Raw genomic sequence first — 20,443 nt, 5'->3', positions numbered from 1 at the left:
CTACGCCTCTGTAGTAACCTCGAGCCAATCCGATAGGTATAACTGCAAGCAGCATGGTCAAGGGCAATGGTTGTAACGACAGCAGTGAACAAGGAAGCAGCCAAGAGGAGCGGAACCTCGTGTCTAAGACAGAAGAAGTCAGTGGGGTTGAGCTGTGTTGAAAAGAAGGTGAGAGTTTTTACCCGTGACATACTGCTAAGCTACAATCCTTCAAACTGAGCCGGAGGGTTTTTTTTATAACGAAATGTAAACGCTACAAGACTCTCTGCGGGAGGACACATGCCTTCGTGTAGCCTCGGAGAGTGTGTGTTAACGCTGCATATTTAAATGACTCATTGTAAGCAACATGAAATTACGTTACACGTATGAATGGGATGCTAACGCAGTTGTGTGCTAGCATGTTACACAAAGCGTACAGAAGCGGGGGCGTTGTTTTAACACATGCCTCTTTTCTACTTCATTGTAATACGGTAGACTGACAGGTTTTGGTAATGTGTTGGTTGTCAGGCTGCCAGGGCGCCATAGTGAGGGAAGCCAGTAGTCACGTCAGCTAGTCCTGCTGAGGTGAGTGATCGGCGCTGTGCTGGTGTTAAATACAGTCTCCCTGAATGACCCTCAGGGGTAACTGTGTCAGTGGGGTGACATTATGCCGTCTCTGTTGATTTGACCTTGGCAGGCAGCAATAAGCTGCTGCTGCATAGATAAGATATCTTCTCTTCAATATTCCTAGCTGTCACCTTCAGTAATAACTCAACTTGCTTGTCCATATTTAGGTGAAGCTAAACAGTGATGTGACGCTCAGAGACGTTATGTTAACATATGGTAGGACTGAAGCTATATTTGGTTATAGAGGATCGGTCACAAAGGCGATATAAGTCATGACTCGAACATTCAACACACTGTTCAGACAAGCAGCAGGTGAACTTGACAAGCCTAACTGCGGCCTTTCTTGGCCCTGAAAGGGCAACTAATTGATCTCATTGCATGTAAAGGCACATACACAGTAAAACCGGTGTAGCTTGTTATTTATTATAGCAGTTATAAGAAAAGACCTGCTCAGTTTTAATTGCATCTGTAGTAATAGTCATTTGATTGCATATTTTTACTGCCTCAAATTTTGATCTGCCACAAAATACCTGACAGCTGGTGGGACACCCGGGTTCATAGGTAGGACCCACAATTGTGAAAGTGACCACCAGAACCTGCATTTTTGTAAAACAAACTAAGAAAAAATACTGCATAATCCCGCCAATTTGTTATTGTCTCCTCTGCATAGAATTCAACCACATCCTGCATTGCTGCTCATGTCTTAATTTCAGAATGTGCTGCTGTTGTGAGAATACTTGGTCAGGCCTAATACATGGGTTTTGCCTGCCTCACTGTTCCACTTCTGGCTCATTTTCCCATGAGCTACTTGGAGCCTTTCCCCAGTGTGACTCTCACATGATTTGCCACTGCACAATGACTCCTACGGGCACCTGACCCCTCTCCCCTTCTCTGCCCCCATCGTTCTCTTTTTCTCACCATTTCTTTTTGTGTCCCACGCACTTCACTTTTCCCATCATTCGACAATGAAAATGTTCCCTACGTCTCCATCTCCATGTGCCTTGTTCCTTTTGTTCACTCTCAAAGTTATACAAAGTTGGTTGGAAATGGTTCTGTTGCAAGAAGCCTACAGGATTAGATCAATTTGTGATTCAGTGTGAAAGGTTTTTGCTACCATAGGGCTTTAAACAAAAAAAATTGTAATGTTCATGATTACATTGTAAATACTTTGGATTATTTTTATATAAAGGGACTTATCAAATGTATCAATTCAAATCTTGTGCTGGTTGCACATGTCTACTTGCTTGTGTTGGCCTGTATAGTTGTCAGTTTTTCATGTACCGGTATGTGTTCTACAAATTAAGTGACTAGTTGGTCATAAAATTAACTTTTATGTGGTATCATGAATTCAGTAAGGTTTAATCTAAGATTGTAGTTGCCAATTCATAGGTACATATTCTGCTTAACAAACCCCTTTGATTTAAAACGATGCTATTTCCTGATGCGTTGTGTGCAAGTTTCCAGTTAACTCAACTACTAGTTAGACAGAGTTTTCTCTTAATTGTATGGTATTTGATTATGTGGCTCCAGGAAGTTATCAAAGCACTTACTGTAACAGGAAGTAGACATTGTGGTTCTTCCTGGAGTGATGGAGTGTCTTTTGATCACAAGTAAATCAGATAAAATAACTTCATACTGTTTTCATGAAACGTGATAACAGATCATCATAACTTGCATGAGTTCAAGTGCTCCCCAATGCCAGACAAGTAAGCGGTTTGTCTTTTTGTAAATATCATTGGTAAATTATGTCAGCATTATTAAATACCTACTTTAGACTGTCGACTAACAGTGCAATTGTGTACTTGTTCGATAAAGTTAATGAGTGTGATTTTGATTTAAGTATTGTATGAAGGGGGTTTTCACCTCCGACTTCTTCGCCCCCTCTCAATGACCTTTAACTGAGTTCTCAATAGTTCTGTTGTAATGTTAGAACAAAAGTCTTCTTGCCACATCTTCGATAACCTACTATTTATGACGCAATAGTTTTCAAAGGGATTTACTCAGTTACTTAGAACGCTATGAGGAAATTACTTTTGCAACACGTTTGAAAAAGGAAGTTCTTTCTGGTTTTACGGGTCAAACACTGACACTGAATCTGTCTGCAGGGCTGTGCAGTGCTTGAAATAATCTTTAAATTCAACATTTTAGTCTTTTACATATTTCTTAAGTTCAGGCTTTTCTTTCAATCGGTGTGCATTATTTTGAGTGAAAATGTCCTGATAACTGGTGAGAAATAGTCGACATGTTCCACATCATTTTATTTCGTTATATTTTTCTCAGTGTGCAAATGAATCCTGTCAAAGTTCAGGGGACTGTGCTGTTCAGCCGTCATTGAGCATGACTGTCTAAAAGGTTATGACTTTCCCAGAAGGGTGTGACTCAAGTTTGCCCTTACTATCTCTCTTTCACACACTTGGCTAAAACTTATTCAATAGAGAGATACAAGTTGTGCCTCTTAGTCGTGGTCACTGCTTCAAGCAAACTGACCCCTTCAAGGACACAAAGCACATGCTGTAACTTTTCAGTGGAGTTGTTGGTGTATTCTTTGTGTGGGTACCTATTTCTATTCTCTTTTATATTGCTAATATCCATAGGTCTTTCAACTGTAAAAGTAGCTAATCTGATTAAAGTATTAAGGGCCGGTATGTTTGGTATGTAAGATTATAGACGGAGCTCTGCCCACCTTTTTTTAGAGAACAATTAGCCTTACAAAGCCTGGTCTGATACCATTTTATAAATCCATATTCTGCCAGTGTCTTTAGGTTGTGTTTCAAAGTAAGACTAATGCGATGCTACTACATTTTAGTTTGTGACCTTTTTAGGTCTAATGTACTTGGTTGAATCACCCCTCAAGGTTGTAGTAGTCTGGGGTTTTCTGAGGCCACTCCATGTTCTAAAGTTAGCTGTTGAAAATGCCTAGCATAGCCTAAGTTATTGTGTGGCTTCCAACATGACTGCCACACTTGCTTTATTGAAATACACTTGAAGTACAAGGTTAGGCTTTTTATCTATGCCGTCTTGGAAGCATGCTGTTGGTGTTAAACAAGGTCGTGCTTTGGTGGTTCAAATTAGTGCAGGCCCGCCTGATCGTTTGTCCCCATTGAATTTGACCACACAAGCTCTCCTCACGCAATGACCAGTTTGGGATCTCCTTCCAGTGGAGCTTGTAAATTGACCCGTAGGGATCATTCAGGAGTTTCTTTCTCTGCTGTTCGGCTGCACGGCACACACCATAATCACTCCAGGCAAGCTCAGCGTCTTTTTGTCCATTTTCAGTTTTTAGCTTGGCTCTTAAATAAACTGAACAGATGGTGCAGAAATAAAGTTGTGAACCAAATTTGCTGATTGTTTGGAATATGTGGTTTGTGGTTAAGCCTACTGTCAACAAAGCAGCGTTTTATACAGTCCAAAGTTTGGTCAGTGTAGTAATGGTTTAACCCCGAGGCAATATAATTCTCTCGTACTTCTCTACTACAGGGCTTGATAAGAGGGTCGTTGGAGAAGTGTTTCTTCTGTTTTGTTCTCTTGTAGTCAGACAGGGTAGGAGAGGTCATGAGCCTCAGTCAAATTATCCTTTATGCACACACGACACAAAGTCAGTTTTGGTTCAGTTTGCTTTTGATTGTCCGACATCCATTAACCGTTAATTAACCTATTAAAAACAAAATAAAGTGAAAAATGACTTGCATTACAAGTGGCTCTTTTCTTTTCCTCCGGCGATCCGTTGACTCAATGAGCTTTGGCGTTGCTTTTCAGAGCGCTATATCCACTTTAGAGGTTCTGAAATGATGTGTTGTACATGTCTAGCCTGATATTGTATTATCAGCAGTAGAAGGCCATGAAGTGACTTTGCAGTGTCCTAAGTGTCAGATATCAGTGAATCAATACAAGTTTTCACTGAGTGGTCAGAAATTCTACACTGTAACATTGTTTCTGTTACACCTTGATATGCATTTATAATAGACGTGATGGTTCTCATGATAGGTGTATAATGTGTAAGAATTGTGCAGAAAGACATGAGGTATGAAAGCAAAGTGTTTTTTATTAGTATTATCAAACATAAGACCTGCAGGTTTCGACATGACCCTGTTTAGCTGAAACGCCTCACATAACAAGCCTCTCCCCTGAGGGCGATCGCATGCATAGCTTTTATTCCCTTGATAGTGCGTTATGATATTTAAGAAAATATACAGAAGACTTGCATTTCAGGTCTTGTTTCTTCTGTTAAATTGAAACCTTGCTGTGTTTGGCTCTTTTGATTTGAAGCTAGTTATTCAGTTATTGTATTCTTCTGGCAATGGAGTTCACATGGAGGCAGGGAGTCTGTGTTGACCCCTGTTGGACACTGGTCTTTTGTGCCTAGGAACAGTGCTGCCTTTCAAGTTAGCAGCAAAGGAAACCCCATGGATGTTTGGACAAGAGGTGGGACGTGTTTTTTGGACACCCCATTATTCCCAGAAGTGAAACAGTAATGCACTGTACACGCTGTATAGAAATAAAGCATTAAGTGTGCGTAATATTCTACCTGAAATCTATTATTTAAGTAGAACACTCTCGTCCCTTGTAGACTTGAAAGTGGCTGGTAAATATGTATTAAACATTCATCCCCTGTGGACTTGGTGGCTATAAATAAAATAATCAAGAGAGTTTGGGTGGCGTGTCATCATATATAAAAGCAGAACTCAAACGGTAAAAAAAAAGATTTTATTTATTTATGCCTGATTATTTCACTAATACTTTCCTTGATTGTTTCCCTCTTTAGATTGAAGCAGCCATGGACCAGGCCAGGTCAACGATATCTAAAATTGTGAGTATTATAACTAATATTACAACCTAAATCCTAAAATAACATGTTTTGTGCTAAGGAATTATCCTCCCCTTATTACTACTTCTGAAATGAGTGTTATTACAACTGCCTGTGATGTATAATTTAAAAGAAAATGTTTTCATCTTGGGAACAAACACTTACCATTTTCATCAACACCGTGCTGAATGAGCTTTTTCTAGCGCTAAAGAAACGACACAACCTCCATCAGTGCAGTAACGTGCATCAATGAAGAATGTGAAACTATTGTACAGCAAGACGCCATCACAGCAAACATTCAGTCTCCTTAAACTTTCTGAGTGTAAAAGGTTCAGGTCACACTAGTGTACACGGAGTGATAAGTTAAGTATGCTACTTTGTGAAAACAACGATGGAGAAAGGAAAAAGAAAGCTAGAAAGGATGAGCAACCACAAAATGGAAAAGAAACAAACTGAGCTCTTTTGGTTCTTAATTTACTTAAAAAAAGAAATATACAAATACAACTTTAGTTGGTGCCGTCAGATTATGTGGTATAGAAATTGCTATTTTAACAAAGGAATCAGTCACTACAAAAAGCCATCAAGCCCAACTGAAACTGTTTAAAAGGGTGTCGAACAAACTTCCTTTCTGTGGGGGGCGTCCAGAAGTTGTGAGGTTTCCCCCCCAGATGCTAAGTGTTCGAATAGTTCATTGGAGGGTTCTTCCGAATGAACCAAAGTGCTAGCTAAAAGAAAAAAGCAACTCATGCTGGAGGAGGAAATGAGTTTCCCCACAAATTAAAATGATCTTTATTACTCACCGACTGAGCATTAATAAAGGATTTTATTAACATTAGTGAAGTCATTAGCTACAACTTCTATTCCCTTTTTTATTCAACCCATCGCTCATTAGAAAGTGGTATCAGAAACTGTACTGCTGATGTTGGAACAGGAAGAAACCTTTTATACTTTCACATCCATAACACGTTAATCAAGTCCTAATTGTACAGATATAATTTGTACAAATCGCTATTGCTCATAGATTCCAGCTAATGTCCTGCAATCATAGGTTCCTTCTCCCAAAGATGTTCTTAGGCTAAATAATAAACCATATCTTCTCCTCATACATGCATCATTCTGTCATTACAGTTTAATGGGGAGCCACACTCCTACACACGTTTCAACTTGACCCAAAACATGGAAGGCGATAACAGCCAGGTGGAGATGAAGCTGTCGTCCGACATAGATGAGGAGGTCGGGGGCAACGGTGTGGGAGACCACCTCAATCACAACTCCACCCGCAAACCCTACGTGGCTCAAAAGCTTGGACGCACACCGAAGAACCTCTGCTTCATGGCTGCCACCACCCTCCTCATCTTTATCATCGGTAAGAGGGGGCCGTTGAACAAAGATGCTGCTACGTTCTATATTAAGTTTGCAACACTCTGCAATATCTTGGGAGTTTCTCTAGGATCAATCATCATCACTACTTTTGATCGGTATTGGTGGTGTCCACAGGAAACGCGACATATCCTTCCCCAGCTGGTGACAAAGCTTGTACTTTAAACTGTATTTTAGACGGAACACTTAACAGTTCAACCAGGATAAGACAACATTAGTTATTGGCTCTTAAATTCTCAGAAAGAGAAACTGAATTGTCTAGAACTTGCCAACAGGCAAGAAACCGAGTGTCACCTTAAGGCACATGTGGGGAAAGTCACCAAATCAGCTTTTGTACAAGTGTAAACACAACACAGAGACTGTGACAATCTTTACTTTCTAGAAATCTGGAGTAGTTGATTGAATGAAATGTAATTTTCAGGAAGTTTCTGAGGCAGGGGAAGCTACACACACACACACACACACACACAGACAGAGAGAGTACTGTCATGATCCAGCAGGTGGTATAGCATCAAACAATCAGGTGCCTTTCGTCTGTGCTTGGATGTGTACTCTCCTTCTCTCCGTCAGTGCTATTGTTCCTCTCTGTCTCTGGTTGTTCATCATTTAAAGCCACCGTTGCTTACAGGGTACTTGATTGGCTACCTGGTTCATCGGAAGAAAGACGCTGCTCCCACGTGTGCATTGTCAGTGGAACGTTTTGAAGGAGCTGTTGCACACGAGACGGGTGCTGCGCCGCTCATGGACTGGGACGATGTCAAAAACCTCCTCGCTCAAAAACTCGATGCAGCCAGTTTTGAACCAGTCTTCAGGTAAATATAAACCCCGCAGTCTGCCCGTAGAATCCGCGGTAAAAATGTCTTTAGTTGTATTACAATTTTAAAAGTCATTGTTTTCTTGTCTCCCTTTTCCCCTCATGCTTTTACTTCCTCTATCCTAGGGAGTTTTCCAGTGATAGCCACCGGGCTGGTTCTCCGGGTGACGAGGTACTGGGAAACAAGGTGATCAAGAAGCTCATTGAGTACGGCATGAAAACCTGGACCGATGAGCACTTTGTTAAGGTTCAGGACCCTCCAGCGTCTGACTCCAACAAAGTAGTTTTCAATGGTACGACTGAGAGTCCAAAGGGATTCCTGTCCTACAGTGCCAATGGAAAAGTAAAGGTAACTATAAATAATGAAGTAGAGAACATTTGGTAAGACTTTCTATGATGGCCACTATGTCTATAATGCATTACAGACATACTTATAATGCATTATCTGCTTATAGCAATGTATAATCAGTTATAAACACTCATACATGTTCATAGTGCTCTATAAAAATAATCCCAACACATTATAAAGCATATTATTTTGAATTGCTGGTCAGCCACTGACATTTCTTTGTTGCAAAGATCATAGTGTATTATAATTCCCACAGTTGTAATGTGTTATCACTAAAGTGAAAAAGATATTAACCAAGAACACACAAAATGTTTTTGCTTCACTTGGTAAGTTATCACATTATAATGCAGTAAAAGTATGTTTATGATTAATAATTGACAAAGTGTTCCTGAATTAACATTTTAAATTCATTAATCAGAGAAAAATGGCTAAACGTATTAATTTTTTGTTCCAGGGTGCTGTCTTGTATGCATATTATGGGCAGGAAAATGACTTCATGTCGCTGCGGGGCAAGAACATCAATATGACTGGCAGAGTCATGCTGGTCAGAGCCGGGAGGATCAGCTTTGCAGAGAAGGTGGGTGGTTTTAGGGAGAAATTCATTGTGCTATTAAAAATGACTGTGAACATACTACTTTGTTTCCCTCAGTCACTCTAAAGCATGTGGATTTGTACAAATTATTTTGCTGTTTAATTCATTTCCACAACCCCCTGTTTGGCTTTCAGGTAGCCAATGCTGCCAAAATGGGTGCCGTTGCTGTGTTGATCTACCCTGACACCAGTGATTACCCTACTGGTGGTACTCCAACTGAGCTCTTTGGACATGTGAGTGTGGACAGTTTAGAACACAGTTCTTCACCAGGGGGTCCGCGGGTTACTGTTTTGTTTGTAATTTGTGCTCGTCTAGCCTGTCACGATAACTACTTTTGTTGGATGATATATTGTCCCAGAAAATTGTGATCAATTGCATGTCATTAAAGAAAATTGCATAATAATGCAAAAACAATGAGCAATTAACTTTGAATTATTAAGAATATTCAGACAATGGACTTGTAATGTGAAAATAAGGAAAACCCTCTTTTTTTCTGCTATCGCGTTGGATAAACTGTTGGTGACATTTTTATGTAAACAAACACCCCAGTGTAAAGACACCGGGCAATATCAAGGTCAGCAAAACTGATCAAAGTAATGTCCACGTGAAGTCGAAAGCGCAATTACCGTGACAAGCCTAGGCGCTCAAGCCATCAGTCTATTTAGGGTTGGTTGTAATGTACCTAGAAACGTAGCAATGCGCAGGGAAGAGGAAGACTGCTTGTTGTAAACATGGAAGTAAAGGATGTAGGTTTCTGTTGGAGGGAACGGCTGCACTTCCCCCTGCAGTAAATCAGAGCAGAGTGAATTGCATCAGTATAGACAAACAAAACTCATGTCACTGTCAAACCATAGCTGTTGGTAAAACTTCTTTGTTTCATCTAATGGTCTTCTGTCCGTCTCCCACAGGTCCACATGGGTTCAGGGGATCCCTACACCCCAGGCTTCCCCTCCTTCAACCACACCCAGTTTCCACCTGTCCAGTCTTCAGGCCTGCCAACAATCTTGGCTCAGACCATCACATCAAGCATGGCTAGCAACATTTGGAGGTGAGGCTCACATGCTGTGGACCACCTGAAACAACGCACTGCAGTTGACTCAGTAGTAACTTGCATAGCGTTAATTTGCATCGTCTGCATCCTACAGCAAGCTTGGAGGTCAGAACGTGCCGGAAGGGTGGCAAGGCCTCGAAGGCCCCAATCTGGGAGACCAGAGCAACGTTATTACCGTGGAGGTCAACAACGTTCTTAATGAGAAAAAGATAATTAATGTCTTCGGGGTCATCAGAGGCTTTGTGGATGCAGGTACAATGAGATGTTTTATTTGAACAGCCGAGAGATATTGGGATCAGGAACTGAAATATGAGTGATTGTCTGCTTTCTCTTTTTTTATTGTAGATCGATATGTGGTTATTGGTGCACAGAGGGACGCATGGGGCGTAGGTTTTGCTACATCGACCGTTGGCACCAGCGTCCTTGTTGAGCTGGCGCGTTCCATCTCAGATATGGTGAAGAACGGTAAGTCTCAACCAATGCAGGGTTTCCATTATCCGGTAACTGTTATGTCACTTAAGTTTCTCCGGTCATAATGTCCGGCTTTTGGCTAGATTGAAGACGTGACAGATGCAGGCTGTTGGAGCGCATGTATCTTTTTACTGGCTATACCCGCAGCGCACATACGCTGTAGGGTTGTGAGTCACAGGCAAAAACAAATGGCGAGCTTTCGTTTTTAGGATTGTGTCTTCAGCTTGTGGACCCAGCCCGCTGTTGTAAAACTTCAACTCTTCCACCCAGTTTGTGTAATATGGGCAAGTTAATATCGGCTGACAGAAACTATCAAAACCACTCTGCCAAGTACGCTCATTAGCAGTCATTAAGTCATTTCCTGTGTATTGGTAGTTTTATAAAACATTTTTAAATCACCCAGTTATGTGTAAAAGGTCCCACCTTGCTTAAAACGTATAAATAGAAGACTGGCCTATTTCTTTCTGTTGTACCAACGGATTGTCGTGGCACGTGCTGCTCTAATGCCGGTTTCTTGTAATTCTTTATATAAGACTGCCGATCAATGAAAAAGTAATTGAACAACTGAAGGAAATGTCGGAGGATAAGCCTCGTCAACATCTTGAGCACTTTCCTTTTTGTGATGGCGCTGCTCTTCTTGTTAAAGTGTGTTGTCATCTCTTTGACAGACGGGTTCAAGCCTCGGAGGAGCATTGTGTTTGCTAGCTGGAGTGCTGGAGAATATGGGAGTGTTGGCGCCACCGAGTGGTTGGAGGTGAGAAGTGCACACATTTCGTACTAAAGGTTTCCCCAACTGCTTTTTTCTTGATCAACAGGCTTTATGCAACAACAACACTGATGGGTGTTCCTTCATTTAAAATGTGGTTTTTTTTGGTATATGCAGGGTTATCTTTCCTCTCTGGGCTTGAAAGCCTTCTCCTACATCAACCTGGATGGAGCTGTAACAGGTATTTACTTCAGGTTTCTAGACTATTACATAGTTAACAGCTTTCTACAGTATACCTACAATATGACTCATGTTGTTTTCAGAATGGCTGAATTTAAGTCTCTTTTTTTTTTCTCTTTCTCCAGGTCAGAATGGATTTAAAGCGGCTGCCAGTCCCTTGATGTACAGCCTGATCGAGAGCACTCTGAAGGAGGTAAATCCACAGCTGCAGGACTTTCAGTGACTCGGACTATGAAGAATTATATACATGCCTGCAGTATTGTCATAAGTTGGACAGTGAATGTAGAGATGTAACGTGCATATACAATGTTCTTCTCCTTAGGTGAACTCCCTAAACCCTATTAAGACCCTCTTTTCTGAATTTGCAAGGGGCAACTGGGAATCAAATGTGTAAGTCTGACCAGTCACATCCTCAGTGTTTATACATCACCATGACATCCAAGCTCTCACTACAATCACATCCACAGCTGGAATGTGTAGGATAGTTGTCATGCTCACATTTGGCAAATGTTCACTACTTAATCTTCATATTCCAAATATTTACCTGCGCTTGCATGTGTTTATGTTCCAGGTTGGAGCCTCTAAAGTTAGATAATGCTGCATATCCTTTCATTGCCTTTTCTGGCATCCCCTCAGTCTCATTTGGATTCACCTCTGATAAATCGGTAAGTCATCTTGTTGTACTACAAGTTAAATGAATATTTGAGACTATAGCCGTATCCCAGGACAGCCTTGAACATTGAGCCATTACATTAAAGTTGGGGTCATCCCGGGATGTGTTTTTCCGATCTGTAATTCTCAACATGTCTTACTTTTCGCTCCCAGGAGTATCAGTACTTTGGCACATTGCTGGACACCCGGGAGAAGCTGAACATGGTCACGGGCAACCAGGTTCCTCAGCTGGCTAAAATAGTGACCCAGTTCGCAGGACACATGGTGCTGAGGCTGGTCCATGATCATCTGCTGCGGCTGGACGTGATGAAGTACGACAAGATCATACGCACTAACGTGGCTCAGATCAACGGGAAAGTCAATACTGTTAAGAGGGTGAGTTGTTTTCTTGCTTTCCCAACAGTTGACTCAAAGAGTCTGCATGTTCATGCGATGTCGGTCTGCATAGAGATACATAATCAATTAATTATTTTATATTTAGCTTCCAATTAAAAGTCCAGCTTTGTAAAGTAGCCAATTTACTGGTTTTCAATTTTTATTTTTTATAAAGCAGCAGTGTGTATGATTGGATGGCATCTAGCAGAGAGGATGCAGATTTCAGCGAAAGGCCGACTATAGCGTTCTGGGCTACTGTAGAACATGGCGCCCCCCATTACAGCTGTCAAAATGGGCCAAAAATTACATTTAAACATTCCTTAAAAAAAAAAAAAAAAAAGGTTCAGTGTCCTAACTGACGCAGTGTTTTGTATTCCTGCCGTAATGGACGAGGAGCGACTGATTAGTCGAGTTGAAATGAGGAGTTATATGATTCCTCCCTATTTCACTACAAAAACTAAATAAGGGCGCAACTGGCTGGAGGGAGAACACCAGGGAGCCCAACGTTTTCTTCACATAAATGAATATAATTATTTAGATTTTTATGTGTTTTTAGAAAACATTTGTTATGAAATGTTCATTCTAAGGAAAACGCAACAATTCTTAGTTTCACATACACAAATGAAAACCATTATGAATGTTGTATTCCTTTTCTGACAATAAATCACCCGTAATTCTACACACTGGTTGTGTTTTTTAATTGATTTTGTGCCCAGAATATGCACACTCATTTAGTTTGGCTAGAACACCAAATGACCCCTGTGGCTCCTCTGTGCGTTCCCAGATGCATCCCCAGCTGTTGCCCGAGGCCCTGACGGTGAAGTGGATGATCTCTGCCTCCGGCTCCTACAGCCGTGCCTCTCGCAAGCTGGTGGCAGACATCCAGAACAGTGATCTGGAGGACATCGAGATGTGTCGTATCATCAATGACCGCATAATGGCGGTAAGAACCAGACTAAACTGGTGCAAAAACGACATTATTGCTGCATATTCTGTGGTTATGCCCTTCTGTTGAACTCTTAACATGCCTTAATTGTGTGATTGTCACTTACTTTCTTGCACCAATCAGAATTTGGCAACATTTTATTTAAAATGGGAATACATTTGCCAGGTCACGGTCTAAAAAAACTAGGCTGTTGTTAAAAACTTAAAAAAGCGACAGAAGTACTTTAATTCTTCATCCTTAAGAAAAAAACAAGTTTTCAATGGCATAAAGATTTAGTATAATTATATAGTATCATCCAATCAAAACAATAATTCAGAGACTTCCGTCATGCCTTTGTTCCTCCTTGTTTCTGTAGGTGGAGAGGAACTTCCTGACCCCGTATGTGTCTCCCAGAGAGGATCCTTTCCGCCACATCCTGCTGGACGCCGGCTCTCAATCTCTCAAGGCTCTGGCCAACCACCTCGACCTCCTCAAGGAGGTCCACCCTAATGCAGACGCCGACCTGTTCCGCTACCAGTTTGCCCTGGCCACCTGGACCGTTCAGGGCTGTGCCAACTCTCTAGCAGGGGACATCTGGTCTCTGGATAATGAAATCTAAAAAGTAATCCCCTCCCCTCATCCATGGTTCATGATTTGGTCGTCTTATCACAACTGGCAGTGTGAAAACCAGAAGGCTGTGATGAACCAACACACAGATGCGCAGCCTTTAAAATATATTTAAGCTGATTGAGATGAAAGTGGAGCCGTTACTAAATGGATAAAAAGTCATCACATTTTTTCTGTCATTTTCAGCATTTGAGTGGCGAGCTCATCGTCCTCCTTTCTGAGATTCTTACTGATAAAAATGTACTTCAGCCTTACGCCTTAACAAAAAATGTTTAGAGGGTCATTTTCATTTTTTCTCCACTTTAGAAAGAAAACATCTTTAATTTTTTTAACATGTTGCCTTTACATGCAGCATTCTGAATACTTTGGTGCTCGTAACAACTACCTTCAAATGGCCACTTTGTGGCAGTAAATTGGTGTTACCCTATGAATGAGTTGAATGCAGTGCAGGGTCAGGTCATAATCACAGGAATGTCTGTTTGGCAGCTCGGAGATGAATTAAACGCAAAAGGCCAGTATGATATTATAAGCTAATGACTTTCCATCGGTTTACCAAAATGACTACAAATCAAGCTGCTGATATTTCCACTGCTGCTGTCGCCTCATGTTCAAACCAGAGCTGGTTTTTATTGGTAGCTATAATTTCATACTGTGCTGAAACCTGTTAGTCAACTCATTGCCAATACAACTCAGAAGTTGCCTGAAAAGGATTGAAGATGAACTTGGCATTTAACTCTGCATTGATCTTTTAAGAGAAGTCCTAATTACGTGCAACAATTAAAAATAAATAAGAATAAAATAAATAAACATGAGGACAAATCTCTAGGCCTTTTCAAAAACCAAGGGAGAAAGTCTCCAACCACGTGGCACTGAAACAACCGTACGTCTATTTATTGTGTTATTTATTTATCAGTGGCAGGGTTCACTATAAATAGTTTTTTTTTATTGTCTTTTATAAAAAAAAAATAGTGTATAATTATCGGGAGCAGAGCCTTCCATAATTATGACAGTTATACTGTCGAAATGACAAAAGCAGCATCTGCTTAAAGGAAGTGTACACGATGACCGACGGCCAGGACTGAACTCTGAACGCAGACACAACTCTGAGGTCGTTTCTCTTTTTTGAACTGACACTGGATTGGTCTTTTAGGCAAGGCCAGCTGACATAGCGCACCGCTGACTGTCAGTCCTGGTCCCTTGGTACATGTACACCTCTCGTCCTGACATTATCGGAGGCAGCGTCTTCCATAATGGGGAAAAAAGAAGGTAGTTTTTGCCTACCAGTGTGTATCCGTATCGGAGGCAGTGCCCTCCATATTTCACTGTAGGAGTGGATGTTTTTATTATCGGGAACAGTGTTTCCCATAATGCGTGTATATACATTACTGCACAAAGTCCGCGTCGACTCTTTATAAAAACGTGTCCCGTCTGTCTCTTTAGTAAGAGAAAGAAGCTGTCTTTAAATTGTTCTGGGTTTATTTTGTATCATTTTAATCAAGCGCTGAATGTGTTTTTTCTTTGGGCTTCGTGATCTGGAACTGATTTGGGAAAGGTTCTTCTTTACAGAAAGAAATTGTTACACACATGTTTGTGGGCCACAGCGGTGTGGTTCACTATTTTCCAGAAAAGATCACCTCTCAAAAAATGGGTTTTGTTTTTGATGCTTCAGTCGGTGTGAAAGTTGCATTCGATCTTCTATTATGTTCATTCGTTGTTGAGAGATTTCCTTGTGCCTTTTTATTGTGTCATGACTGCATTATAGAGCTGAATGTCGACATGCAGTACTTAAAGAGGTTTCGGGGATGTGTATTTGTCTTTAGTTTAGTTTTGACATTTCTGTATTTTTTCCCCTGTTTGCTAGAATCAAACGTTACTAGTTTAAAGGCCTGTTAACACCTTTTTTAGATAAAGTCACTGGAAGAATAAATGAAAATTGTGAAATGAAGGAACAAAAATTACACTTAATGTTACAGTAGTTAATGTGGTCCTCAATTAGCTAATCTGGGCGCTTTAAATACATCATGCCTCTGCAAAGAAACTGAATGTATTTGTTTAAGATCAGAAGCCATTTTAAAATGATCTATTTACCATTCACAGTTTGAGTGATTAAACTGATCTGCTGGGCTACAATGAAGCACGTTCTAGAAGTTACTTTGCTCTTATTGGCATCTTGCAGAGGACGTAGATGTAGGAATTGGTCATTGGTGGAAAATTCTGACAACGTGGATAAAGAATGCGTTTGAAAATTGTTATAAAAAAACGTTACTTTTGTTTTCTCAAACTGTACACACATTTGCTTAGCTTCAGTTTTGTTTCTGCAATAAACAATCACGTCACAACTGTTGAGTCTTGGTATGATTATCAGTCCAAATGATCTGAACCATAAATCTGGATGAAGTGTTTTGGAAATTTGAATATTTTCGTCATGCACACATTCGGAAAGTCTCTTAGCATGAAATTCCTGCAGTTCTACTTACAAATAACAAATCCCCATTACAATTATATTTAATAGAGATATTTGCAAAAACAATTAGAAATTGATGTTTCCCCAACATCCATTTTTTTTTTTTTTTTTTTTTGGTATCTTTTTATTTAAAGCGGGGAGCTCCATACCTTGTGAACTCCAACATCTATTATTTCTAGACTAACATCTGCGTAACATTGGAGCCTCACTCCTACATAAAATGTTGATTTAAACAAGCAGCTAGAAGTGTAAGCCCACCTCCCTCAATGAGTTTAGCTTATTGTTACTTCATCTGGATGTTTGAACGTCCCTGTGGAGGATGATATACAGTATGTTTCAGTGAAGTGAGACAGGAATATTTGCCAGTACATAGGTACAGGATTTTTCAATGAGGAATAGATGTAATTCTTAAATAGGTAATTAAATATATCAGTCAAGTTATTGTTTGAAGCGGAGCATTTCTATCTGTCTTTAAACACCTTAGGAGGGGATATATAATATTCCTTCTTGTTTTTCATCAGTGAAGAAACAGCTGCTGTGACGACGTTTGACCAGGGGATGGAGACAAAGTAAACCATATGTTTTTATTCCGCTCTAAAGCTTTAACTGTTACCTTTAGTTTCACTAAAGTACGGTTATTTAAGAAGTGAGTGTTTACATTTAAATAGATGGTGGTCATTTGAGAGTCCAAAACCTGTTTTTTGTGAGGGGAATATTGTCCAAAGAATCAATCCCATCACTTGTTGTACTTCAGCTTGAATTGGAGTACCATTAATAACTTTACAAATTGTTTTAAATGTTTTTACTGCTTGTGGGTGAAACAGAGACAATGATTAGAAATGATGCGTCTGAAAACATTTTGCACTAAACTTGTTTGTAGAAGTTGCAGCTACAAAGTGGAGCAATATTGCAAAATTGTGGCATGTTCCTTTAAGAGTGGGCAGACAGCCTGAATGTGTACCAGAGATGTCAGAGACATAAAGAGCGCTCACTTCGCTACTGACTCCTGCTGCAACTAACATCACGGAGATGTGGAGAACATTCAGACCAGTCTTAGAATAAATGAGATGAAAAGAAACCTACAAACAGGAAATGTGTTACCAGCGGACCACTGTCAACAGCCACAACAGCTGCATTAGCTTCACTTCAAACTAGTTTACTTACAGGTTAATACATGAGTAAATAGTCCCAATGATCCAACCTAGTCTCAAACTATATGTATATATGTTTCTCTACATGCCACCCCCCTTGTCTTTTATAGTGAGACATATGAATAATACTGTAAGAATGCAAAAAATAATTCAGTGAAAAATTAATTGGAAAATGAAGGTATCCACTCTTGCAATAAAGTATAGAAAACAAGGATACTCCCTGCACACTATTCATCACACTTAGATGTGTCCCACTGTTCTGAGCGGGAGACAAAACAATACAAAACAAAAAGTATTTTCAACCAAATTGGGTTAAAGCTAAAGAATGAAGCCAAACATTAATTTAACTAACGACCTAACTAACTAAGCAACAGAAGCAAGTACACAAACAAGAGCCAGTCGGTTTCCCTGTCTGGAGTGATGCATCATCAGAGCCACAGGCGATCTTTGTGTTGTACAAAGACAGCAAAGAACCGTCGCCAGCAGCCGCAGCGCTCAAACACCGACTGTGTTTTCGGACAGGGCTGGTGTGTGTGCACTTTATATCATTCAACACAGACTGCTACAAACGTTATTCAGTCTCCTTCACGGCATGACCGAGGCCCTTTAAAGCGTTACAGATGTCAGGACTTGTGAACTTGTAGCCGGGTTGTTGGAGTGCCAAAACACACCGGAACAGGAGGCGACAGCAAGTGACAGTCGCTGAGATTGACAGGTAGGCGCACTCACCGGAGAGCCGTGTGTAGCACACAGCAGACATAACTACACGTGTATTGTTAATGTACGTTTTAAAGTGTTGGCTTTGTAATTAAAAGCTAGTGCAGAAGATAATTTGTGTCTACTTGTCAGAGTCGTCTGTGCTATCCAGCAGGTTGCTGGTTTTGTTTGGTGTGCCTGTGAGCCGGTAAAGTTTGGCTCGTGAGCCGCAAAACTCTCCTTTTTTGACAGAATGTCGCGAGACAACCTGAGATGGTTACATGGTTGACATAGTGCTTACTGACTATAGTGTTTAAAACAAGATGCAACACAAAACGTTTGATTAAAATATGTAAATACATGATGATGGAATGACTAATATGAAACTGAAACAAATGAGTGTCAGTGGTCCTCTATCAGAATGGAGTAGTGTCTAAACATATAAAACCCAGCAGGTGACTTAAATAGTCTTAATTAGACTCTTTGTGGTGCAGGCAATGCTCCTTCTTAAAGCATTTAAGCATGTAATGTTCTCTAAACGTTGCAGTCCCAGCTCACACCTTCTACACCTGTCCTGATACTGTTCTGTTCTTTGTTTTACAATTATGTATCTCAGTGGATTAAATACATTTAAACGCCTAATGCACATATGTGTACCTCCAAACCAAATTGGGAAAAGCTCTCCAATATTAATGTCCTTCAAGCCATTGAGGAAGAGAATTGCATTATGATGGAGAAATGTCTCTTTGTTTTGGCTCAATTCTTGAATAATAATTTATTATTATTATTATTATAATTTCAAAACAATAAATTTAAATCTCTGAACAATTAGTGTGTCGCTCACAACAGATTTGAATTTCTCATTCACTCAACCCGCAGGTTTTTTCATTGTTGCTGGGTTAATCTTTTTTGTCGGCATGGATGTCATCTTGTGCCACGTTTTCTGTTCACTGTATATGACTTGTGTGACTGATCAAGGAGAAATGTTCTGTTTACAGTACATAGTAACACATTGCTACACAAATACATTTACTGTATACATGCAAATGTACGTATCCTTTCTGTGTACTACACTATTGTACATGATTGACTTTTCCCAGTAAACCTTTACCTACTGTTGAAATGGGAAACTAAAAATCTCAGTGCGATACACAATAGCATTCAGATAGACAAAACTGACATAGTTGTACAGTGAGCAGTCAAACTAAAAAGTAGAACAAACAGAGATTTGTGTATAAAAACATTTCCAATGTTGACTGACATAGTGAAAAAAACCTTAAACATTTTGACCAGTATGGCTCACACAATGAGAAGAGTTTTAATTTTGGTGGCCAATTTAACTAAGTTTTCAAACATGAATGAGATGTTTGGGGTGAGTTACTACCTTTTGCAGTTATGCAATAGAGTTGTGATTGAGAAAGCTATAAATCTTCTACCTCGGTGTGAAGAAAGTCGACAAGATGTTTTTGTCCCATCAGGTTCCATGTTTTCTTCGGTTTGAAACAAAACAACAGCCAACCGCGTCACAATTTACAAGTTGTTTTCAGAAATCCCAGTTGCAACCTGGCTTGAATTGTTGATTTGGAAAGGATTATTTTTCTCAGCCATGTTCATCAAAAGGACGCATCGAAAACATTTTGGTAAGTTGCAGCATTTTACCTTTCTTTATTGTTAAATGTAGAGGGCAACAAATTAACATTTACATTTGTTTGAATGATGATTATCGTACATTATCTCTTTTTTTCCTTATAAAATAAAATTGTATAGTTTACTTTTAGGCTTGGCTTCCCCAGGAAAGTGTTCAGTTAACCTGTAAATGAAGCTAACACTGCTAACATTAGCACGTTACTGTTTGCAAAAAGTGAAGATGCATCTTTTCCTGTATAAATGAATTATTTCTCAACGTAGCCCTTTTAACTTAATTTAAAGGTTTTACATTTGTTTGATTGTAAGATGTCCTCTGATGTTTGTAGGTGAATCATTTTGGATGGACTTGGATGTTTGTGATGCTGTTGGTGAAGCTGGTTTCAGAGAGAAAGTGAGCTGCACTTTTACATGGCTGGAGCTGAAAGAACATGGTAAGTTCTCATATGATGCAGACTAAAAATGCTCACAATTATTTCAACTAAAAATAATAATGGTGGCTTAATTGTCTTTGAAGGAGCCAAAAGAAAAACTTCAGATTGAAGGTGATGACCGTGGAGGATCTACTGGAGCTTCCTGGGAGGCTGAACTGAGATCAACAAATCAAGCATCTGGTTGTCGTCCTTTTGGTGTTTTTTAGTTTCACTACTAAAAGCCTCCATTTGTATTCTGGCTTTAACTTCCCCTCTAGTTATGCCAGCACAAAGTCAAGTCGCTAACAACACTTGATATGATTTTGCTACAAATGAGGTGCAGTATTAGTGTTGACTTTAAGAGCACATATACATAGCCTTTTATAATCATATTTGAAGATGTATTTTCTTGCTCAGTGTGTGGACCTCTGCACTGTCTGACTTGCTTGCCTGGATAGAATAC

At 40.0% G+C, this 20,443-nt stretch overlaps 1 protein-coding gene and 1 long non-coding RNA gene across 3 annotated transcripts in view; both read left to right on the top strand.

Moving 5' to 3' along the window:
* Positions 1 to 19: 19 nt before the first annotated feature.
* Positions 20 to 15,951, top strand: tfr1a (transferrin receptor 1a). Of its 2 annotated transcripts, XM_029453782.1 has the most exons (19): positions 85 to 168; positions 508 to 564; positions 5,369 to 5,413; positions 6,539 to 6,776; positions 7,419 to 7,602; positions 7,731 to 7,953; positions 8,408 to 8,530; positions 8,680 to 8,778; positions 9,454 to 9,593; positions 9,691 to 9,848; positions 9,942 to 10,061; positions 10,736 to 10,821; positions 10,951 to 11,014; positions 11,139 to 11,206; positions 11,336 to 11,403; positions 11,585 to 11,678; positions 11,839 to 12,060; positions 12,845 to 13,003; positions 13,362 to 15,951. In XM_029453782.1, the coding sequence occupies exons 3-19, from the start codon at positions 5,381 to 5,383 to the stop codon at positions 13,602 to 13,604; spliced, it is 2,322 nt and encodes a 773-aa protein (XP_029309642.1). In that variant the 5' UTR covers positions 85 to 168; positions 508 to 564; positions 5,369 to 5,380; the 3' UTR covers positions 13,605 to 15,951. The 2 variants fall into 2 exon arrangements, with proteins under 2 accessions (XP_029309641.1, XP_029309642.1); XM_029453781.1 differs by lacking the exon at positions 508 to 564 and having other exon boundaries at positions 20 to 168.
* Positions 15,952 to 16,886: 935 nt separating this feature from the next.
* The window catches only part of LOC115022718 (uncharacterized), a 3,653-nt gene continuing 96 nt past the window's right edge, over positions 16,887 to 20,443 (top strand). The window contains exons 1-4 of the long non-coding RNA XR_003833950.1: positions 16,887 to 17,942; positions 19,402 to 19,563; positions 19,897 to 20,001; positions 20,085 to 20,443. The exon at positions 20,085 to 20,443 is cut by the window's right edge and continues 96 nt beyond it. This is a non-coding gene — a long non-coding RNA (uncharacterized LOC115022718). The remainder of the gene's footprint in view (positions 17,943 to 19,401; positions 19,564 to 19,896; positions 20,002 to 20,084) is intronic.

This window comes from Cottoperca gobio, chromosome 17 (genome assembly GCF_900634415.1).
Source record: "Cottoperca gobio chromosome 17, fCotGob3.1, whole genome shotgun sequence".
NCBI lineage: Eukaryota > Metazoa > Chordata > Actinopteri > Perciformes > Bovichtidae > Cottoperca > Cottoperca gobio.
Note: the sequence above shows the minus strand (reverse complement) of the source record. Positions and strands in the feature narration are given on the sequence as shown.